Here is a 23,445-nt window from a genome sequence, read left to right on the forward strand (position 1 = left end):
TGGTGGAGCCCTGGAATGGGTTGTCCAGGGAGGTGGTTGAGGCCCCATCCCTGGAGGTGCTCAAGACCAGGCTGGATGAGGCTCTGGCCAGCCTGATCTAGTGTGGGGTGTCCCTGCCCATGGCAGGGGGGTTGGAACTAGATGATCCTTGTGGTCCCTTCCAACCCTGAGTGATACTACTATGATCATCTAGGCCAACCACCAACCCAACATCACCATGGCCATTACTTCATGTCCCCAGGTGCCATGACCATACATTCCTTGAATGCCTCCAGGGATGGTGACTCCACCACCACCTCCTTGAGCAGCCTGTTCCAGTGCCTGACCATTCATGCAGCAAAGAAATTGTTCCTAATGCCCATCCTAAACCTCCCCTAGCACAATTTCAGGCCATTTCCTCTCATTCTATCACCTGATAGTAGAAAGATAAAAAAAAAAAGAGACCAACCCTCATCTGGCTCCAACCTTCTCTCAGGGAGTTGTGGAGAGCCAGAAGGTCTCCCCTCAGCTTCCTTGTCTCCAGGCTGAGCAAACCCAGGCCCCTCAGCTGCTCCTCACCAGCCCTATTCTCCAGGCTTTTCACCAGCTTCATTGCCCTTCTCTGGACACACTCCAGCATCTCACTGTCCTTCTTGCAGTGGCCTCACCCATGCCCAGGAAGGGAAGACAATCACTTCCCTACTCCTGCTGGTCCATGATCCAAGTCCAGGTGATGTTGACCCTCTTGGTGACCAGAAAACAGTGCACACTCTAAGCCCTGAAAGGCCACCAGAAAGTCTCCCTGGAGCCTTCTCTTCTCCAGGCTGAACAACCCCAACTCTCTCAGCCTGGCTTCACAGCAAAAGGGAACAAGAAGAACATGGCAAGTTCATTAATTTCCACATTCATTTACAAACCAAACACAGCTTCCCCTGAGGGTTCACAAGACTACGCTCTCTCCAAGATGTATTTCTGCTGGAGAACAATGAGTCATCCTCCACAAACATCAGCACAAGGATGTCTCTGCCAACAGCAATATAAACCATGCTCCACATTGGGACTACTCTACACAAGATGACACATTCTTGATGCTTCCCCAGCCATCAGCTTCTCTGGCAACAGAGAGGTTTAGTATTGACAGCAGAGAGCTGCCCCTGACCAGCTGACCATTTGCTCCTCTTCATTAACTTAAGGCCAACTTAGAATCATGCAACAGTTTGGAAAAAAGACCTCTAAGATTGAGTCCAACCTATACCACCAAGACCATTAAACTTGGCCATTAAGTTCAGAAGCTCACCTGCTGTGTCTTGGCAGAGGATGAAAGTACATGCTGGGTTTAAAGCTTCTGAAAGTGCTTCTCCATTTTCAATCACAGAATCACAGCATGGTGGAAGTTGGAAGGAGTTCATCCAGTCCAACCCCCCTGCTAAAGCAGGGGCACCCACAACAGCTTGTCCAGGATCACAATGGCTAGGTGGTTGGAAGCTCTCCACAACCTCTCTGGGCAGCCTGCTCCAGAGCTCCAGCACCCTCACACCAAGCAAGTTTCTCCTTCTTTTCAAATGGAACCTCCTGGGTTCCAGTTTGTGCCCATTGCCCCTTGTCCTGTCACTGGGCACCACTAGCAAGAGTGTGGCTCCATCCTCTCACCCCACACAGGTCCTTCAGCTCTTGCTGAGAATTGATCAGATCCCCTCTCAAGCTGCTCTCCTCCAGGCTAAACAGCCTTTCCTCCTCACAGAGATTCTCCAGGACCCTCAGCATCTCCAGAGCCATCACTGGACTCTCTTCAGTAGCTCCTTGTCACCTGTGTCTATCAATTGCTTGGCTCCTTTGCTTCAGGTGGGCAAACCCTCACCCCTATTGTATCATGCAGCTCTGATCACAGAATCAAAATCACAGAATGGTAGGGGTTGGAAGGGACCTCTGAAGATCAAGTCTAACCCTCCTGCCAGCAGAGGGTCACCGGAACCTGATCACAGAGGAACACATCCAGACACACCTCGAATGTCTCCAGAGATGGAGACTCCACCACCCCTCCGGACAGCCTACTCTAGGGCTCTGCCACCCTCAAAATAAAAAGTTCCTCTACATGTTCAAATGGAACCTCCTACATTCAGGTCTATGCCCATCAGAAGATGCCAACCTTGTCGCTGTCCCAAGGGCACCTGAATGCTGGTTGTGGAAGTTGTTCATCAAGCTGATGTCAACAAAGATAGTCTGAACCCAACACCTTCGAGTTCTCTTCTCTGCCAGCACAATAAAAAGGAATGTCATCAAAGTGTTTTATGGAAGGCTTGGTGAAGGGACCAGCCTCCCCTCCAGAGATGGTGATTAATAGAGAGGAACAGGCAGCTGGAGCTCCACCAGGTTACTGCACAAGGACCAGGCATATTCAGCCTTCTCTTCTCTACAAAGCTACTCTATATTCTGGAGGAGCAAACAGGCAGCAGCCCGTGGTTTCCTGTGAAGGATTGATAACAGGATGATTGCTCAGGCACTCAGCACTGATATTTGATAGCCTCTCACCCACCCATTCCAGGAGAAGGCAACAATTACCATGGCCTGACATGTTTATCACTGCAGTGCTGAGCCACTCAGCCATGCAGCACAGCTTCCCCTCAACAGAACATCCCATCGTGGCCAGTGCTTCATACAGAGCTCACCTCTGCAGCTGCAAACCAAAAGCCCTCCCTCCCAGACTACCCAAAAAGCCCTCCCTCCCAGACTACCCCAAAAGCTCAGCTTGGGGCAGAGCAAATAGGTTCATGGAATGGTTTGGGTTGGAAAGGACCTTAAGAATCATTTAGTTCCTCAAAGATCATCCAGTTCCTTAAAGACTGTTCATTTCCAATCCCACTGCCATTGGCAGGGACACCTCACACCAGACCATGCTGCTCAAGGCCTTGTCTAACCTTCCCTTGGAAATCTCCAGAGAGGGGACATCCACAACCTCCCTCATTCTGCTTTTCAGCACAGAGAGCAAATAGATATTTTTTTCTTTTCCTTTTGGATTCTCCTCTTATGGTTTTTATGGTTCAAATACCCAATGGGAAGCACCACCAACTGCCTGCCCCACAGTGGTGAGTCACTGAGTGGTTTGGATTGGAAGGGACCTCTTGAGCTCAGCCAGTGCAATCAGCAGGGACATCCCCAGCTAAATCAGGTTGCTCAGAGTCCCATCAAGCCTGAAATTGAATGTCTCCAGGGATGGAGCCTCTACCACTTCCCTGGGCAACCTGTTCCAGTGTCTCACCACCCTTGTAGTAAAAAGCTTCTTAATGTTCAATCTAAATCTATCCTTGTCACTCAACTTCTGGTTCTTAGCTCATTCCAAACCTTCTCTCAAAGCCTGAAAGTCCTAAATCTTTATTCCTTTCCTCTTCAGCCTACCTGAACAGCAAACCACTGCCCTGGGTCCTTGGCAGACATTTCTCCAGGTGATCAAAGGGCTGGCCTACAGGGCCAATAATCCATAGATTCATAGAGTGGTCTGTGTTGGAAGGGACCTTGGAGATCACCTATTTGCAACCCCCCCTGCCATGAGCAGGGACACCTTGCTCTAGACCATTGTTGAAATGCATCTCTCAAATTTCATCTGAACACCAAAAACCCATCACTGCATCTCCTCAGTGAAATTCAATCTCATCACACTATGTTACACTTGAAGGACCAAAAAAGATGGGAAATGTACCCATCATTTAAATTTTCAACTTAATTGCTACATAATATTTCTAAATGCAGCCTGAAGCATTCAAAGTGCAGTTCCAAAAATCACCCTGAAGACTTGAAACGAGGCAGACTTCAACAGAGTCAGGGCCTGCCCTAATAGCTCCTTAGATGCCACCTTCAGAAAGTTGTTACACCAAGACACGTTCAGAGAATTGAGGTTTTTTCACTAAGCAACCACATCTCACAGAATCCCAGGATAGAGGGGGTGGGAAGAGACCACTGGAGATCAGCCAGCCCAAGCCCCCTGCTAACAAAGGGGCACCCACAGGAGCCTGACCAGGATCAGGTGGGGTTGGAATCTCTCCAGAGAAGCAGACTCCACAACCTCTCTGGGCAGCTTGCTCCAGGGCTCCAGCACCCTCACACCAAACAAGTTTCTCTTCCTGTTCAGGTAGAAACTCCTGGGTTCCAGTTTGGGCCCACAGCACCTTGTCAGGTCACTCTGCACAACTAAGAAGAGCCTGGCCCTGTTTTATTGGCCATCCCCACCCCCAGGTCCTTTATCTCTTGCTGAGCATTGATCAGATCCCCTCTCAGGCTGCTCTTCTCCAGGCTCAACAGCCCCAGGTCTCTCAGCCTTTTCTCCTCAAAGATTCTCCAGGCCCCTCAGCACCTTCAGAGCCTGCACTGGACTCCCTCCAGTAGTTCCCCGTCTCTCTTGACCTAGGGAGCCCAGAGCTGGACACAATATGGCCAGATATGGCCCCACAAGGCAGAGTAGATGAGGAAGAGAACCTGCCTTTACCTGCTGGCCACACTCTTCCTCATACACCAAAAAAAATCACCTATGAAAAACACACAACCATGCCTACAGCCTTCCACCATGTTTTATAAACATCCAAACGTTCTACTGAAGTCTGCTGAGCAGTTCTCTTTCAGCTGCCAACATTGCAACCACTGCAAAAACCTGGTGCCACATTTTCCATACAGAAGTTCCTAAGGTGATGTAGAACATGGCTCAAACACCACAGCAACATAAACACAACAAATATGGAATGGAACGGAACAGAACGGACCCTTGAGATCAAGTCCAAGCTATCACCCAACACTATCTAATCAACTAAACCATGGCACCAAGCACCCCATCAAGTCTCTTCCTAAACACCTCCAGTGATGGTGACTCCACCACCTCCCTGGGCAGCACATTCCAATGGCCAGTCTCTCTTCCTATGAAGAACTTCTTCCTAAACTACAGCCTAAACCTTCCCTGGCACAGCTTGAGACTGTGTCCTCTTGTTCTGGTGCTGTAGATGTAGCCTTGAACTCAACTCAGACAATACCTCAAAACTGCTCCAAAACCCATCACTTCCATTCCAGGTTACAATACTCCCAGCTATTTCTCCTGGGTACTTCCCAAAACACACCAAACCCCCAGGCTCAGAAGCCTCTCGATGCAAAAAGCCACTCATGAGTGCCAGCAGCAGTGACCTTACCTTGAAAAGGTGAAGCCAAGAGTGGAATTTTGATAGGTGAGAAGGTCAGCACGTGGCAGGGCTGGATGCTTGGTGCTGAAGGTCCTTGAGGGGCTTCAGGGTCCACAGACAGTATCGCAGGGGTGGCCGTGGTGGCCAGCGCCAGGGCTTGATTGCCGCTGACCGGCTTAAGGCTGTTCTGGCAGCCACCTGGGGAGTGGGGAGACAAGAGAGATGTCAGCTTGAACTGAAAACCAGGGGACTTAGGGAAGAGGAGTTTTCAGCATTCTGAATATCAGCCCAAGAGGGACAAACATCTGCAGCATTTTCCACACAGCCTCCACCTTTTACATGTCCACATTCAAGAGACACAAGAAATTGAGGAGCTGGAGTGGGTCCAGAGAAAGCTGCTGAAGGGTCTGGAGAATAGATCTAGTGAGGAGCAGCTGAGAGGCCTGGAGTTGCTCAGCCTGGAGAAAAGGAGGCTGAGGAGAGACCTTCTGACTGTCTGCAACTCCCAGAAAGGAGGCTGTAGACAGATGGGGGTCAACCTCTCCTCCCTAGTATCAGGTGATAGAAGGGAAATGGGGTTGTTCAGTCTGGGGAAAAGGAGGCTGAAGGGAGACCTTCTGGCTGTCTATATACAATTCCCTGCAAGGAGGTTGGAGACACCTAGTATCAGGTGATAGAAGAAGAAATGGCCTGAAATTGTGCTAGGGTAGGTTTGGGTTGGCAACTAGAAACAATTGCTTTCCTGCAATGGTGGTCAGGCTGCCCAGGGAGGTGGTGGATTTGCCATCCCAGGAAGCATTCAAGAAACCTTTGGACACAGCACATGGGGACATGGTTTAACGGTGATGGTGGTGTTGGATAGGAGGTTGGATAAGCCTAGAGAACTTTCCCACTGTTTATGATTCTGTGATTTGAATATATCACATTACAAACATGCTAAGGACTCTCCAGCCCCATTTTCTAATCAGTCTTCTTAAAGTCCTATCTTGTGGTGGGTGCATTTTTAGACATTAAATCCTCATATATGTGAGCAAATCATCATAACCTGGAGGGAAAAGACAAGGCTGAGTCACCTAAAACCCCTGCAGAGTTATTAAAGTTAAATGAAAAATGAGCAATAAAAGAAGTCCAATATTTGAACACATTGGCTGGCCTTCAGCTCCCACAGTTTCAGAACGACGGATGACTGCCCTTAGTATGAGTCCTCCTAAATACAAACTTACCTGATTTCACAGGATCCCTGAATCCCAGCATGGTGGAGTTGGGAAGGGACCCCTGGAGATCATCCAGTCCAAGCACAGAGGCACCCACAGCAGCTCAACCAGGATCACAATGGCCAGGTGGGGTTGAAATGGTGAGATTGGAAAGAACCTCTGGAGATCATCCAGGCCAGCTCCCCCTGCTAAAGCAGGGACACCCACAGCAGCTTGCCCCAGGATCACAGTGGCCAGTTGGGTTTGGAATCCTTCCAGAGAAGGAGACTCCACAACCTCTTGGGGCAGCCTGCTTCAGGGCTCCACCACCCTACCACCAAAGAAGTTTCTCTGTTGCTCAGGTGGAACCTCCTGGGCTCCAGTTTGTGCCCACTGCCCCTTGTCTTGTCACTGGGGACCAGTGACAAGAGTCTGGCCCCATCCTCTTGCCTCCCATAGGTCCTTTAGCTCTTGCCAAGCATTGAGCAGATCCCCTCTCAGGCTGCTCTTCTCCAGGCTCAATGGCCCCAGGTCCCCCAGCCTTTCCTCCTCACAGAGATGCTCTGGGCTCCTCAGCAGCTTTGTAGCCTCCACTGGACACTCTGCAGTAGTTCCCTGTCTCTCTCAAACTGGGGAGCCCAGAACTGGACACAGCACTCCAGATGTTGCCTCACTAGAGCAGAGTAAACAGGGAGGAGAACCTCCCTCCACCTGCTGGCCACACTCTTCTTCATGTACCCTAGGAGACCATTGGCCTTCTTGGTCACAGGAACACATTGCTGGCTCATGGGGAACTCGTCCACCAGAGGTCCCAGGTCCTTCTTTGCTAGAGCTGATCTCCAGCAGATCAGTCTCCTGTGCCTCAGATCTCACAGGTGAATTGCTCTGGTACCTGCTGTATTGAGCAGCCAACATTCCTGGGATATTGGGAAGAAATTCTTCACAGTCAGGATGTTGAGACATTGTACAGGTTGCCCCCTCTCTGGAGACATGCAAGGCCAGGTTGGACAGGGCCTTGAGCCACCAGCTCTACTGAAAGGTGTCCCTGCCCATGGCAGGGGGGTCAGAACTGGATGATTTTCAAGGTCTCTTCCAACCCAAACCTTTCTATGAATTATACACTGAAGTGTCTGAGATGTCTCAGTGCTGCACAGCAGCAGTCTTCACTTGGAAAAAAACACCATGCAGGGAACTCCTAATGGTTTCACAGAACAACCCAGAAGTCCCCTAATTGAGACTCCTTAGACTGTGTAAGATTCACCTTTCAGTCTAACAAGCTTAAGGGGAAGACCTTCTGAGCTCAATCTTGGCTAAATATGTTAAATAAACAAGAAAATGAGTAGTAAAAATCCGAAGGAGAAAACCTAATTTGACAAATACCAGCTGTTCCTCTCTCTACATGGAGCTGTGTGTTCAAAAATTAAGCCATCATTAGCTGATTATGTCATTCAGCAAATGTTCTCAGCTCACGTGGAAATCCTTCAGGCAACAAGAGCCAACTGTAGCTCTCTCTGCAACAAAAAAAATAATCACTGTTTGATCAGACTCCTCACACTTCAGGACTCTGGGAGCTTGCAGTGCTGGGGCCAGCTCTGGAGTCCTCAGCACAGCACAGACATGGACCTGTTGGAGCAGGGCCAGAGGAGGCTACAGCAATGATGGGAGGGCTGGAAGCTCTCTGCTGTGAAGCCAGGCTGAGAAAGTTGATGCTGTTCAGCCTAGAGAAGACTCCAGGGAGACCTTCTGGTGGCCTTGCAGTGTTTAAAGGGGCCAAGAAGAAAGCTGGGGACAGACTTTTGAGCAGGGCCTGTTGTGAAAGGACAAGGGGAGAGGGTTTGAACTCAAAGAAGGAAATATGTTTGGCACTTGGGTGAGAGGCTGGCTCAGAGGTGGGAGATCCCCAGAACCATTGCAGGTCAGGTTGTCTGGGGCTCTGAGCAATCTGCTCTAGAATCACACAATCATTAAGATTGCAAAAGACCTTTAAGATCTAGTTGCAGATGTCTTTGCAGGGGGGTTGGACTGATGACCTTTAAAAGCTCCCTTTCAATCCAAACCAGGCTGTGATTCTAAGATCTTATTTCCCCTACACAGCTGTTCAGCCTGGACACCTCATTCAGACTTTTCCATCCTGGCTTCAGCCACCCAAGAACTTGGGGGCTGAAAAAACTCCAAAGTGCTGGTTTGCTCTGTGGTGGTGTTTGGGACAGAGTAGTTCCGTGGTGTTTGGAAAGCACCCTGCTCAGCTGGCAGCTAATTGGAGCTCCTGAGCCTATTAGACCAAATTTTGGCAGCTTTACTCCTAACTCTTTGTAGCCAATTATTTGCCAACAAAATAAGCTCTGCATCAGGAAAACAGAAGAGTAAATATTTTGGGTAAGCTTCACCACAAAACCCTTCCATTCTTTCTTGTCAGGGCCAAGAATTCGCTTCAAGACACCTGCAGATGCATTAATTAAGAGGGGGGAGGGAAAGAGGAGGGAAAAAGAAGGCCAAACAGATATTCCAGCTTTGATCATTCAACCACTGACAGACAAATAAAAAAAGCCTCCCAGATTTTTCTGCCACAGTCACAATGGAAATGAAACCAAACCTCATCAGTGTCCAACTAATCCAACTGTTTAATGTCAATTCGCCTGAGGACCAACATAAACATCAGGCTGGGTTAAACACTCGGGCCTCCCAAAGCTTGCTCTTCTCCCTCATTCAAGCTGTCTGCAGATGGGAAAAAATCCACAAACCCTCTTCTGTGTCTCTCATGAAAACGTTGTCTGGAAACAAATGACTTTTCTACTGGCTTCCTACAGGGGACAAGAGCAGGAAGGTTGTTTACTTCTCCTTTGATTTCTTTGTATTTCGGAGGAGCAGCAGCGGTTTCCCCGAGAGCCCAGGAAAACAGCACAAGAACCTAAGCCTGAGTTGCCTGGATAGCTCTTCCTCCTGCACAGATGAGTAAAGCTCCTGAAGCAGGGCTTCCTCATTAAAGTTTCATCAATCCCCTCATTAAAGTTTCATCAGTCAGTTGAAAGAGAAGTTTGGGTGATTTCCCCTGCCTTTGATGAAGTTCTCTCTGCCTTCCCCTGCTCAATAATTCCAGAAGAAAGGACTGCCCCTATAATTGTTAATACTTGAGTGGAGAGCTGGGACAATGTGTCTGGGGTCATCAAGCCCTCTGCTTTGCAAGCAGCTGAATAATCATCTCAGCAAGTTATCAGCCTCTAAGATAACATCTGATTTGTCTGATTTACAGTGAGGGTGGTGACACACTGCAACAGGTTGCCCAGGGAAGTTGTGGACACCCACTCCCTGGAGGTGTTCAAGGGCAGGCTGCATGAGGCTTTCAGCACCCTGGTCTAGTGGAAGGTGTCCTTGCCCATGGCAGGGGGGCTGGAACTAGATGATCTTTAAGGTATCTTCCAACCCAAATCATTCTATGAGTCTATGAACAGCTCCTCTTCTTCAGCTGTGCCTGTAGAACACTTTTGCACACAGTTGTTAGCAGGTAGATGTTTGGTGATCGTGCATTGCCCTTTGTGATGGGTTTCCCACCCACCTCCAGTCTCCTCATCTCATTTCCCCACTGTTGGTGAATTATCTATGAATAATCTTTCAAGACTTAAATGGGGACTGTAAGAAAGCTGGGGGCAGACTTCTGATCAGGGTCTGTTGTGACAGGACAAGGGGTCCCAACCTCCAGTCTAAATCACCGCTCCTCAGGCTGCTTCTGCTGAGCTTCTCTGCTAGCACAGCATCATAGAATGGGTCTAGGTTGAAAGAGACCTCCAAAGGTCATCCTGTCCAACCCCCTCTGCAGTCAGCAGGGTCACCCTCAATTAGATCAGGCTGCCCAGAGCCTTGTCAAGCCCTGCTTTGAATATCTCTAGGGATGGGGCCCCAACCACCTCCCTGGGCAACCTGTTCCAGTGTTCCACCACCCTCGTGGTAAAGAACTTGCTCCTAACATTCAATCTAAATCTGCTCTTCTCTAATTTCAAACCATTGCTCCTTATCCTATAACTACAGACCTTTCTACACAGACTCTCTCCATTCTCCTTGTAGGCCCCCTCCAGGTACTGGCAGGCTGCTATTAGGTCTCCCTGAAGCCTCCTCTTCTCCAGGTTGAACAACCCCAGCTCCCTCAGCCTCTCCTCTCCTCGAGGCCTCTCCCCAGCCTTGTTGTCCTTCTCTGGACACGTTCAAGTGTTTCGATGTCCTTCCTAAACTGAGGGGCCCAGAACTGGACACAGGACTCAAGGTGTGGCCTAACCAGTGCTGAGTCCAGGGGCACAATAACTTCCCTGCTCCTGCTGGCCACACTATTCTTGATGCAGGCCAGGATGCTATTGGCCTTCTTGGCCACCTGGGCACACTGCTGGCTCATGTTCAGCCTACTATCGACCAGTACTCCCAGGTCCCTTTCTGCCTGGCTGCTCTCCAGCTACTCGATTATTAAGGTCTTCAGTCTTTGTCTTCACCTTTGCCTACAGGAAAACATCTTGACCAAAGGCTTTGGGAATGTCTTTCCCACAAGACCCACATTAAAATAAATGACAGGAAAAAGTTTCAGGCAGGTTAAAGACCTTTTGAACTTTCCATCTCTCTAAGAGAAATAAGAAATAAACCCAAATAAGTATGGCCACAGATGACCAGAACGTTCCTGGGAACTTCTAAACTAGGATTTCAAGGAGTTCAAGAGGGACAGGGATATACAGGAGAGAGTCCAGTGGAAGCTACAAGGATGATGAAGGGACTGGAACACCTGTTTGATAAGGAAAGGCTGAGAGACCTGGGGGTGTTGAGCCTGGAGAAGAGCAGCCTGAGAGGGCATCTTATTAATGTTTCTAAGTATGTGCAGGGCAAGAAGAAGGGGGCAGGCTCTTTTCAATGGTATCCTGTGATAGGACAAGAGGCAATGGATACAAACTAGAACCCAGTAGTTTCCATCTGAAGATGAGGAGAAACTTCTTTGGGAGTAGGGTACTGGAGGCCTGGAGCAGGGTGCCCAGGGAGGTTGTGGAGTCTCCTTCTCATGACAGGACAAGGAGTGATGGTTTGAACCAAAAAAGGGAGATTCAGACTGGAGAAAGGGAGAAATATTTGACACTGAGGGTGGTGAGAGCCTGTCCCAGGTTGCCCAGAGAGGTGGGAAATGCCCCATCCCTGGAACCACTGCAGATCAAGCTGGGGCTCTCAGGAACCCACTCTAGTTACAGATATCCCTGCTGACTGCGGGGACATGGACTGGATGAGCTTTAAAGGTCCTTTCCCATCCAAACCAGCCTGTGATTCTACAAAGATGCCATCTCTCAGAGGTCTTTTCCAACCCAAACAATTCTGTGTTTTTATGATTCTGTGATTCAATAGATTTTGACAAGGGTTACACTTGTCACTGGATATTTCCCCTATTTCTGCCAGAGGAGTCAAGAGCAGGGAGTGACGATGAAGAGCTGACATGGCAGCTCCATCACACCTGCACCCCCACCCACACCAGCCCCAGGAGACAGAGATCATCACCCAGTCTGGTGAGGAAGTCATCCTAGCATCACAGACAGTTTAGCTCTAAGGCAGCAGCCGTCATAAAATACTTATCAGTGCTTCCAGAGCTGTGTGAGAAACCAACTCCACAGCAAAGATAAAAAAAACCCTGAAACCTGAATTATTGTTTATGATCCCTTGTTCCCTTCTCCTCCATCCACAGAGTCTGTAAACTAATGTCTGCTAGATGACAGCTCTTTATTAGGCTGCTACCAGAATTAAAGTTGACAACAACTGACTGTACATAGAGAGGGAAGGCAAAAAAGGAGGTTTTTGAAGCAGGCTACAGAGACTGTTGGTGCTTGATCCTCCCTCCCTGAAGACACACAAATAAAAGAGAGAATACCCAAACAAAAGTTGGGTACAGATGGGTGGCTCCTGCCCTGACCATTCATTCATAGAATGGTTTGGGTTAGAAGGGACCTTAAAGATCTTCCAGTTCCAACCCCCCTGCCATGGGCAGGGACACCTTCCACTAGACCAGGCTGCTCAAGGCCTCATTCAGCCTGGCCATGAACACCTCCAGGGAGGAGGTATCCACAGTCTCCCTGGGCAACCTGCTCCAGTGTGTCACTACCCTCACTGTAAATAATTTTCTCCTAAGGATCTGAGCCATCAGAATCTGCTATTTCTAGTAACCTAAGGTTTTGGATCATTTGCTAAGCTCATAATATAAAATTATCATTTCTGTATAAAGAGTGATAGCTATGACTAGAAAGAGATTGATAATAAAAATGAGAAGCTTGAAGACACAAGGAGTTTAATAATACAGATATTTATGCTACAGAGAGATCACAGACTGCTTTGGGTTGGAATGGGCCTTAAAGATTATCTAGTTCTGTCACCCTGCCATAGTCAGGGACAACTTCAACCAGATGAGGTTGCTCCAAGCCCTGACCAACCTCATCTTGAACATGTCCAGGAACGGGATTCCACCAGCTTCTGCCCTGATGCAATTCCCCACCATCCCAGGCAATGTTCTCCATAGATATCAGGGCATGGAGCCACTCATGACTTCCAATGACTCTTGCAAGGAACTTGGTCAAGTACAAACACTTGGCACACCTACAGCACCGACATTCTAGCACCAGTATGGACACCAGAAGAGGGCAGATGGCTGAGGACCTGCTGGCACCCCTGCCTACACTGCATGGGGCTGATCTGTTGGAGGGCAGCTCTAGGGGAAAGGACCTGGGAATCCTGGTGGACAAGATGATGACAGTGAGCCAGAAATGTGTCCTCATGGCCAAGAAGGCTCATGGCATCCTGGGGTGCAAGAAGAATGTAGCCAGCAGGTCAAAGCAGGTTCTTCTCCCACTCTACTCACCATCCCTGGAGGTGTTCAAGAGGGGATTGGCCGTGGCACTTGGTGCCATGGTTTAATCATGAGGTCTGTGGTGACAGGTTGGACTTGATAATCTTTGAGGTCTCTTCCAACCTTGGTGATTCTGAGATTTTACTCTTGCCCTGGTGGGACCACATCTGGAGTCCTGGGTCCAGTTCTGGAGTCTCCAGTTCAAGAAGGACAGGGATGTGCTGGTGAGGCTACAAAGATGCTGAGAGCACTGCAACATCTCTATGATGAGGATAGGATGAGAGAACTGGGGCTTTTTAGGCTGGAAGAGAGAAGACTGAGGGGGGTCTCATCCATGCAGATCAAAAGTTCAAGGGTGAGAGTAAGGAGGATGGAACCAGGCTTTGGTGGTACCCAGCAACACAACGAAGGGTAATAGGCACAAACTGGAATGCAAGAAGTTCCATCTAAACATGAGGAGGAGCTTCTTTCATTTGAGAGTGATAGAAAGCTGGAGCAGGCTGCCCAGAGATGTGGCTGAGTCTCCATCTCTGGAGAGATTCCAAGAGCATTTGAACATTTTGATCCTGGGCAAGCTGCTATGGGAGCCTATGCTTTAGCAAAGGGATTGGGCTGAATGATCTCCAGAGGTCCCTTCCAACTGTTACCACTCTGTAATTCTGTGTGATTCTGTGCAAATTCAGCTGCTGAGCAACTCAACCAGCATCTATCAATCAATAAAATGATGCAATGGATTGGTTTAAATAGCATCTTTATCCCAAAGCAAAGCAAAACACATCAATATTCCTAGTGTCTGTAGCCCAAAGGGAGGAAATCAAAAACAAAACCCAACAACTTATTGTCTTTTTCATTTCTAAACTCCAGCTACTGCATGAGTCTGCCAGCAACAGCAGCACTAACAGCCCATTTTTTTCCCCTCACATGCAATAAATAAGAATACCTGGCTCCTTACAATAAAAAAAGAGCAGCCTCTGAATTCACTGCAAGAGTTCCCAGAGCCAGGTAGGACAATGTTATGGAAAGGTCAGAGCTACCAAGCCTCTCCCATCAACACAGAATACCAGCATGGTGAGGAGTTGGAGGACCTCTGGAGAACATTCAGTCCACCCCCCTCTGCTAAAGCAGGGCCACCCAGAGCAGCTTGTGAAGGATCACAATGTTCAAATGCTTTTGGAATCCCTCCAGAGAAGGAGACTCCATAACCTCTCTGGGCAGCCTGCTTCAGGGCTCCAGCAGTCTCACACCAAACAAGTTTCTCCTCACGTTCATGTTAGAACCTCCAGAGTTGCAGTTTGTGCCTGTTGCCCCTTGTTGTGTCCCTGAGCACCACTGAGAAGAGTCTGGCCCATCCTATTGCCCCCCACAGTTCCTTCAGCTCTTGCTGAGCACTGATCTCAGGCTGTTCTTCTCCAGGCTCAACAGCCCCAGGTCTCTCAGCCTTTCCTTTTCATGGAGATGCTCCAGGCCCCTCAGCATCTTCAGAACCCCCACTGGACTCTCTCCAGTAGTTTTCTGAGTCTCTTGAACTGAGGAGCCCAGAACTGGACACAGCATTCCAGATGCAGCCTCACCAGGACAGAGCAGAGAGAGAAGAGAACCTTTCTTGACCTGCTGGCCACACTCTTCTCCATGAACCCCAGACGACCATTTGCTTTCTTGGTCACAAGGGCACATTGCTGGCTGATGGGGAAGTTCTTGTCCCCCAGCATTCCCAGGTCCTTCTCCCAAGAGCTGCTTTGCAGCAGGTCACCCCTCACCTGTACTGGTGCAAGGGGTTGTCCCACCCAGGGGCAGGACCCTACACTAGTCCTTGTTGAACATCATGACGTTCCTCTATGCCCTTGACATTGAATGTAACTTCCAACACTGTCACTGGAATTTCTCTTCAAACATTGTGATCTTATTTAAACTAGTGAAAACATACCACAGGCTACAGCTTTCATCTAACAGAGATCCACAGAGTACTCTTCTCCCCAAATCCAGCAGCCACAAACCACATGGGGATATGTAGAATGCACAAACACCACATGGGCACAGCTGGTCCAAACCAACCTTGCATTCATCTGCGTGGCAGAGAGCACAACGATACAGAAGACACAAATGCTCATCCTTTCTCTGCCCAAGCATCTCCACGCTGCCTTCTTCACACAAAAACACCATTGCCAGCAGCAATAAACCAAGAGATGGTTCTGAGGTGTTAAAAATACAATGCCAGTGCTCACTTTATAACAGCCAAAGGGTAAACACATCCTATGAAGACAGGCTGGAAGTATTTGGACTGTTCAGCCTGGAGAAGAGAAGGCTCTGGGGAGACCTTATAGCAGCATTTTGATATCTGAAGTAGACCTACAGAAAGGCTGGGGAGGTGTCCACGGTTGGAGGCCAGGCAGATCCTCTCTTGCCTCTCACCAGGGCAGAAAACTGAGACTCACACAAATGGATTGCAGAAGTGATGGAAAATTTAAATGGAAATGCAGTGAGTGTTTTACAGAGAGCTACAAGCACAGGGACAAAAAAGATCCCCAAGCATACAGCATCCCTTACAGCACACCCTGAAGCCTCCAGGCACTCCCCTTCCCTCTACCTGAGGGTATATCCAAAACCCCCAGGGCTCGCTCTTTCCCCCCTCCACTGTTAGACTAACCTCAGCTGGCCAGATCTGAGCTTGCCCTTCCCCCTTCTCCTCCTGGCATTAGGCCTAGCCAGGCCTAAGAGGGCTTGAGATAAGTCCCCTTCCATTACCAGATAGGGAGCATCTCCCATGGGAGCAGTGAGGGAAGAAAGAGGAAGTAAGAGGCTTTACAGATGAATTTATAGGGAGCAGGATATTATGGGTATGAAATAGGATATTTCCTGTGTCCATCTCCTAGGCTTAATCCTCAGGGCACAGGAGGTGTATCTTGTGTGGCAGTAACAGGGGGCACCCAGCCTGAACTGCCACAGGAGGGGCTGTTTAGAAGGGCCTGTGGTGATAGGAGGAGCAGCAATGGTTTGATGCTGGAGGAGGGCAGATTTAGGCTGGACATTAGGAGGAAGCTCTTCACAGGGAGTGGTGAAATACTGGAACAGGCTGTCCAGAGATATGGGTGAGACCCCATGCCTGGAAACATTTAAGATGAGACTTAGTGTGGCCCTGGCCAGCCTGCTCCACTTGGAAGTGTCCCCACTGACTTCAGTGGGTTTGGACAAGATGACCTTTGAGGTTCCCTTCCAACCCAATGCAATCTGTCAGCCTGTGGAATATGGGTGAGGACAACAGCTGTCTCCTTCCCTGATGGAAAACAGCACCTCACAGCAGGTATACCTTGAGCAGAACAACCTGCCCAGCTCCTCTGCCTTATCCCTTGACCTCCATAACCTGGCTGCTGCCTCGAGAAAACAACAATACCATGGCTGACACTCATGGAAAGCCACACTGCCCTCAGATAGGCTTCCCCCACCAGCACAGCCACACAGCCTGCAGCAAGCTTATGAACTGCTTAGCTTCCACCACTTAACGAAGCAATTTGCTCTCAGGGTTTTTATTACTCTTCATATTAAGTGTAAAGATTATGTAGGAAATTATTCAAGCATGGCCATAAGGCTCCCCAGGAGCAGCTTCTCCTCCTGGCTGTAGGACACCAGTGCTCCTGGCCTGCAGAAATGTCCCTGCCATGCCTACAGATCTACCAGGCTTTGGGGTACAGGCCCAGCTTGGGGGTGTCCCTGGGCTAGAATCACAGACTGGTTTGTATGGGAAGGAACCTTCAAGGTCACCTAGTCCAAACCCCTGCAGTCAGCAGGGACATCTGCAACCAGAGCAGATTGCTCACAGCCCCAAACAACCTGACCTGCAACGGTTCCAGGGATGGGGAATCTCCCATCTCTCTGGGCAGCCTGGGCCAAGCTCTCATTGCCCTCAATGTCAAACACTTCTTCTTTGTCTCCAGTCTGAATTTCCCTCTTTGATTTCAAAGCATCTCCTCTCATCCTGTCACAACAGGCCCTGCTCAAAAGTCTGTCCCCAGCTTTCTGATCAGCCCCTTTAAGCAGTGAAATGCCACCAGAAAGTCTCCCTAGAGCCTTCTCTTCTCCAGGCTGAGCAACCCCAACTCTCTCAGCCTGGCCTCACAGCAGAGGACTTCCAGCCCTGCCATCATTGTTATAGCATCCTCTGTCCCTGCTCCAACAGGTCCATGTCTCTGCTGTGCTGAGGACTCCAGAGCTGGCCCCAGCACTGCAGGTGGGGTCTCAGCAGAGCAGAGGGGCAGAACCCCTCCCTCCACCTGCTGTGGACACGGCTGGGCTGTGAGCACATGGTGCCAGCTCATGTCCAACTTTTCACCCACTAGTACCCCAAGTCCTTCTCCTTAGGGCTGCTCTCCAGCCCTTCATCCCCAGCCTGAGTTGATTCCAAGGCATGGAGCAGGCTGTCTAGAGAAAGGTTATGGAGTCTCCTTCTCTGGAGAGATTCCAAACCCATCTGGCCTATGTGATCCTGGGCAAGCTGCTGTGGGTGCCCCTGATTTAGCAGTGGGGCTGGAGTAGATTATCTCCAGAGGTCTCTTCCAACCCCAACCAGCCTGGGATTCTGGGACATAGTAACAAACACTGGGCTTGGGCTCCCCTGCACAGGACACTTCCCACATCATCATGTCTATCCCTAAAGCCACATCTAGACAAGGCATCCCTGCCCAGAAGCAGAACTCAGCTGCTCCCCACAACATCCCAGAAGGAAGACAGGGACATCATGGGGTTGTGCCAGGGGCACCCCACGTTTGATGCTGCTGCCCATCAGGCCATCCTTGCAGGTGGAGAAAGCAGCTCACCACCCTGGCTTGCTGCAACATCACAACACCAACCACCTCGAGTGGTTCAACACAGAGCAGTATTCGCTGCTAATTAACCTGGCTGGCAAACGAAGCCGGGCAGGCAGGCGCTCCTCCAGCTCACTCACTCCATCTCTGCATCAACGGCAAAACAAAGGAAAAGCTTTACAGCTGCAAAACAAGAGGCACTTCAGAGGGGAAAGAAAAGGCAAGAAGGGCTCTGCTGTCAACCAAACAGACCTTCCATCCAAGAGGGAAAGAAACAGTTGACAGCAAACCACGAAGACTGTTCCACTTCTGAATGGAGAAGCAGAAATTAGCGTTTTCAACATCAGCACTGTTTTATTTCTTACCCTTTTCCCTGGCACAACCTCTCTTTCAAACCACCGCTGCAGCAGCAGCAACAAAACAAGAGAGCCTCAGCTTCACTGCCATGGATTTTTCTGTTCTTTTTTCAAGTCCAAGGCTCAGCCCTGCTGGAAGCTGCTGTGACAGAGCTGAGCTGTGCAGATTAATGGAATTTATTTCACAAATATTGCTGTGCATAACTGAGCCTTAATGAGATCAGAGAATCGGAGATCGTTTAGGTTGGAAAACATTAAAGATCATCCAGTCAAACCGTTCACCCAGCACTGCCAGGTCACCACTGAACCATGCTCCTCAGCACCACATCCACAACGCCTTTGAAACTCTTGGAGGGATGGGGACTTCACCGTCGCCCTGGACAGCCCCTTCCAAGCTCCAAGCTCCTTTCAGGGAGTTGTAGAGAGCCAGAAGGTCTCCCCTCAGCCTCCTTTTATCCAGGTTGAACAATCCCATTTCCCTTCAGCTGCTCCTCACCAGATCTGTTCTCCAGACCCTTCGCCATCTTCGTTGCCCTTCTCTGGACCTGCTCCAGCTCCTCAATGTCCTTCTTAGAGTGAGGGGCACAAAACTGAACCCAGGATTCAAGGTGTGGCCTCACCACTGCCCAGCACAGGGGGCAACCACTACCCTGGTCCTGCTGGCCAAATAATTGCTGATCCAAGCCAGGATGCTGGTGGCCTTCTTGGACACCTGGGCACACTGCTGGCTCCTATTTACCCGTTGTTGACCAACACCCCCAGGTCCTGTTCTGCCAGGCAGTTTCCAGGCACTCCACCCCAAGCCTGGAGCATTGCAGGTGGCTGTTGTGACCCCAGTGCAGCACCCAGCACTTGGCCTTGGTAAACCCCATCCCATTGGCCTTGGCCCATCAATCCAGCCTGGCCAGATCTCTCTTCAGAGCCTTCCTACTCTCCAGCAGTTCAACACTCCCACCCATTTTAGTGTCATCTGCAAACTGACTGAGGGTGCCCTCAATTCCTTCATCCAGATCACTGATAAAGATATTAAAGAGAACTGCCCCCAGCACTGAGCCATGTGGTTTAGAGGATGAAACGTGCTCTGCCATCAAGGTTCAGATCAAGCAAGACTATTTCCAACTAAAAGGAACAGCTCCCTTACCTTAGAGAAAGACTTAGGCATCACTAGGAAATAGACTTAAAGAAACAAAGCACTTAATTATTCATGTCCTACTGACCTGGTATCAGCTGAGGTGCCAACACCACCGTGGGAAGAGGCCTGGAGGCAGCAGCTGGCCTGGCTATAGCCATGGCTACATGGTTTGTCATTAAGAGAGGCTTCTCACTGCCCTGGAAGAGCCTTGACTCCTCAGGATGTATCCACACCGAGTCCAGAGCAAAGGCATTATTCAAGTATATCTGTCCAACAGCAAGAAAGAAAAGAGGGTCAAGGTTGGAGACACAAACCTCAGAAATGAGAGGGAGAAAGAAGCCTCTTTGAATTGAGCAATACAGGTAAATATCTCAATTTGAAGGTAAACTTGCAACATTAGATTGATTTCTGCTCCATCAGGGCTGTAGGCTGAGTCTAGCTGACTATTTAAAAATTAATTGGCTTTTAACACAACTAATCAGCTGATGCAGCATCACAAAATGAGAAGAATAGCTGAAGGCAGCCATATCCCAGACACAGCGACTCCAGAGCAAGCCCAGCTGTCCTTGAGACTTTGGGATGGGAGAGGTGGAGAGGAGAGAGAAGGAGGAATAAAGTCACAAAGCTGTTGTTTCATTATACAGCCACTTAAGCAGAGGTAATTGTGGGCAGGACAAGGGTGTAGGACCACAAGGGACATCCTGGACTGGAGATGTGGAAGTACCCGTGGTGATGCCACCACTACACTGCTTCCTAGGGAAAACCAGTGGGAGAATCAAAAAGAAAGGGAAAATAGAAACTCATAATCACAGCCCAGAGCAAAATTAAAGCTTGCAATGCAATGCAGCCAAGATTAATATTAAAGATATTTCAAAAGTTCAGAGAGGTGAAGATGTCTAAGCTTCGAAGAAGCCTCCTCCTTGAACCACCTCTTCCAACACCCCATCCCGAAAAGGTTCTGCCTGACAAACCCCTTCCACAATGCCAAGCCCAGGACATTTACACACTGCAGCCTTAAAAACACCCCAGCACACCAAGCCCAGACTCACTTTGCAGCTGGGCAGCCTCTTATCAATCCAGTTTTTCCCGGGGTGGGGTGGAACTGTGGAGGTGTACACGGGTGGAAAGACAGGAACGAACTCCACATTCGAGGAAGGTGAAAATCCAATGACTGGAGAGTGAGCCCCGAATATCCACTGGCAGGGAGGAAAACAGGGGGTTAGCCTCACTAAAATGATGCTGTTCATCAATTCCTAATTGTGTGAAAGATGAGCAGGGACAATTTCAAGCACATCTCGCTCCAGCAGCTATGCAGTGTTTCTTCAAGCATCACACAATGAGTGACAGATGGGTCCGACATAAAATCATAGAATGGGTTGGTTTGGGAGAGACCTTAAAGTTCAAACCCACTCCCACAGGCAGGGACACCTTCCACTAGACCAGGTTGACCAAAACCTCATCCATCCTGGCCTTCAACACCTCCAGAGAGGGAACGTCTACAACCTCCCTGGGCAACCTATTTCAGTGTCTCACCACCCTCACTGTAAAGAATTTGCTCCTAATCTCCAGTCTAAATCTCCCCTCTTCCAGCTCAAAGCCACTGCCACTCATCCTATCGCTACAAACTTTCGTTAAACATCCCTCCCCAGATCTCCTGTAGACCCCTTCAGGTCCTGGAAGACTGTTCTAAGGTCTTCCTGGAGCCTTCTCTTCTTCAGGCAGAACAGCCTCAACTCTCTCAGCCTGCCTACATAAGGGGAGGTCCTCCAGCCCTCTGATGGTCTTCGTGGCCTCCTCTGGATCACTCCAGGAGTTCCATATCCTTCTTATACTGGGGGTACCAGAACTGGACACAAAGCTCTGGGAGGTGTCTCATCAGAGCAGAGTAGAGGGATGTGACAAACTGCATCAGAAAACCCCAAATCAGGGGCTGGGCTACAAAAATCAGCACTTGGCTGACAACTGCTAGTGGCCAGAAAAGGTGTTGGGTTTGTTGGGTTTTTATCTCCGCTTACTCAGAATTTCACGTACAAAACACAAGCATTGCTAGAACGTGGGTTTCAAAGCACTCAAGGGGAACAAGAACTAAAGGAAATGCGGGAAAGGGAATTTCTCTTGGTTGAAATCCACTCATCAGGTGGGCTCCCACAGGAAACCCAGTTCTGCAGCTTAGTTAACTGGTCTGACGTCGGGGGGTAATTGATGGCAGAGTTTCATTAGACCCAGAGCTAGCCATTTTCTTTCTCCCACACTGCTCCCAAGCCACCAGAGATGCTTGTGCTAGAAAAAGCTGGAAGTCTTCACATGAAGCCTAGCAGCTACTACAGCACTCACATCTCAGAGGTGTTTTATACAAGAATGAAGGGAAAATATGAAGACAAGACCAAAACTAGGGAGTGCAGCTCCTGATAGTCCCCCTCTAACAAGACAAACACCACCAAAACCTGCTGTGCCCTGCAGCCACGGATAATGAACACAGTCATTAGGGGAAGCCAGCCTGGTTCCATTGACACAACTCTAAACTTTAGGCTGGATGAAAATTCAGCACAATCCCTGGCTGCTACACAGGGCTGGAGCGTTTCTCCTTTTCCGGACCCTTCTCCTGCAGCAAATGCACCTCGCAGCTGCCAATTACCGGGTGATGGAGCCTGGCAGACCCTCTCCCAGCCCTTCTCCTACCGGGAAAGAAAAAACCCAACCTCTGCAGGTGGCTAAAACGGGTGGAAGCTCCGGGGTCCGTTGTACCTAACTGCAGCGGGGAGCGGAGCTGCGTCCAACGCATTACGCACAGGGCCGGCGGGTGGAATCGCCCGGCAGCTCCCAAAGGAGATGAACCCCTCGGGTACCCCCGCCTCGGAGACCCATCCAGCCTCTGCCCCGCATCTCGTACTGTACTGCAGCGGGGAACGGGGCTGCATCCACCACACTCCGCACCGGGCCGGCGGCTGGAACCTCCCGGTAGCTCCCAACGGGGCTGAGCCCATCGGTATCCTACCTCAAGGAGCTGACCCTCACTGGTACTCTTCCCCTCGCACGGGGCTGAACCCCTCAGATGCCGTCCTCCCTTCCCAGCCCCCATCACGGGCACCCATCCAGCCGCTGCCCCCCACCCCCCTCCCCGTACCGTACAGCAGCAAGGAGCAGGGCTGCATCCACCACACTCCGCACCGGGTCACCATAAAGAGCCCTCCGGTAGCTCCCAACGGGGCTGAAACGCCGGCACCCTACCTCACGGAGTTGAGCCCCTACAATACCCTTCACGGAGCTGAATCCCTCCAGTATTCTCCACGGGTACCCATCTAGCCGGTGCCCTCCGCCTTGTACCGCACAGCAGCAAGGAGCGGGGCTGCATCCACCACACTCCGCCCCGAGTGAGCCAGAAGAGCCCTCCAGTAGCTCCCAACGGGGCTGACCCCTCCAGTAGCCTCCTCGGGGACCCCTCTAGCCGCTGGCCCCTGTTCATACGGTAGAGCAGCAGGGAGCAGGGCTGCGCACCGGCACTCACCAAACCCCGCACCGGGCAGAGCTCCCCGATAACCGATCACGGGGGAACCGTTCTGCCGCTTCCCCACCGTCAGACCCGCCGTGCCCGGTGAGACGCTTCATCCCCGGGGATGGCGGCGATCTCTGGACAACGGCAACAGGAAACTTCTCCCCCAGCCCGCCCCCCCAAAAAAGGACAACAAACAAATAAAAACAAGCAACAAACAAGCACCGAATGCCACCGAGCCCCCCGGCAGGGTGGGAGCCGCCGTTACCTGCCCGTGCAGGAGGGCTGCCGGGTGCTGTTCGGCGGCCGCGAGTAGCGGCAGCAGCGGCTCGCAGGGGACGCGCCAGCCCGGGGCTGCCCGCAGCAGGGCGGCGGCGGGCGGGGGTGGCGCGGGCGGCGGCGGGAGCAGCAACGGCGGCGGAGGCGGCGGCGGCGGGGGGGGAGCCCCGGCGGTGCCGCCGACCCTCAGCAACCCCGCGGCTGCCGGCAGCAC

At 50.4% G+C, this 23,445-nt stretch overlaps 1 protein-coding gene across 1 annotated transcript in view; it reads right to left on the reverse strand.

The window, feature by feature from the left end:
* The window catches only part of TCERG1L (transcription elongation regulator 1 like), a 73,556-nt gene extending 51,312 nt beyond the window's left edge, over nucleotides 1-22,244 (reverse strand). The window contains exons 1-4 of the mRNA XM_068139279.1: nucleotides 22,208-22,244; nucleotides 20,512-20,633; nucleotides 19,548-19,728; nucleotides 5,145-5,333 (exon numbers count right to left, since the gene is read on the reverse strand). Of these exons, the coding sequence (XP_067995380.1) occupies nucleotides 5,145-5,333; nucleotides 19,548-19,728; nucleotides 20,512-20,633; nucleotides 22,208-22,244 (529 nt within the window). The remainder of the gene's footprint in view (nucleotides 1-5,144; nucleotides 5,334-19,547; nucleotides 19,729-20,511; nucleotides 20,634-22,207) is intronic.
* Between the last annotated feature and the right edge of the window lie 1,201 nt (nucleotides 22,245-23,445).

The sequence above is a fragment of the Melanerpes formicivorus genome, unplaced genomic scaffold, assembly GCF_026170545.1.
Source record: "Melanerpes formicivorus ecotype bairdi unplaced genomic scaffold, bMelFor1.0.p_v2 SCAF_6, whole genome shotgun sequence".
Taxonomy (NCBI): Eukaryota; Metazoa; Chordata; class Aves; order Piciformes; family Picidae; genus Melanerpes; species Melanerpes formicivorus.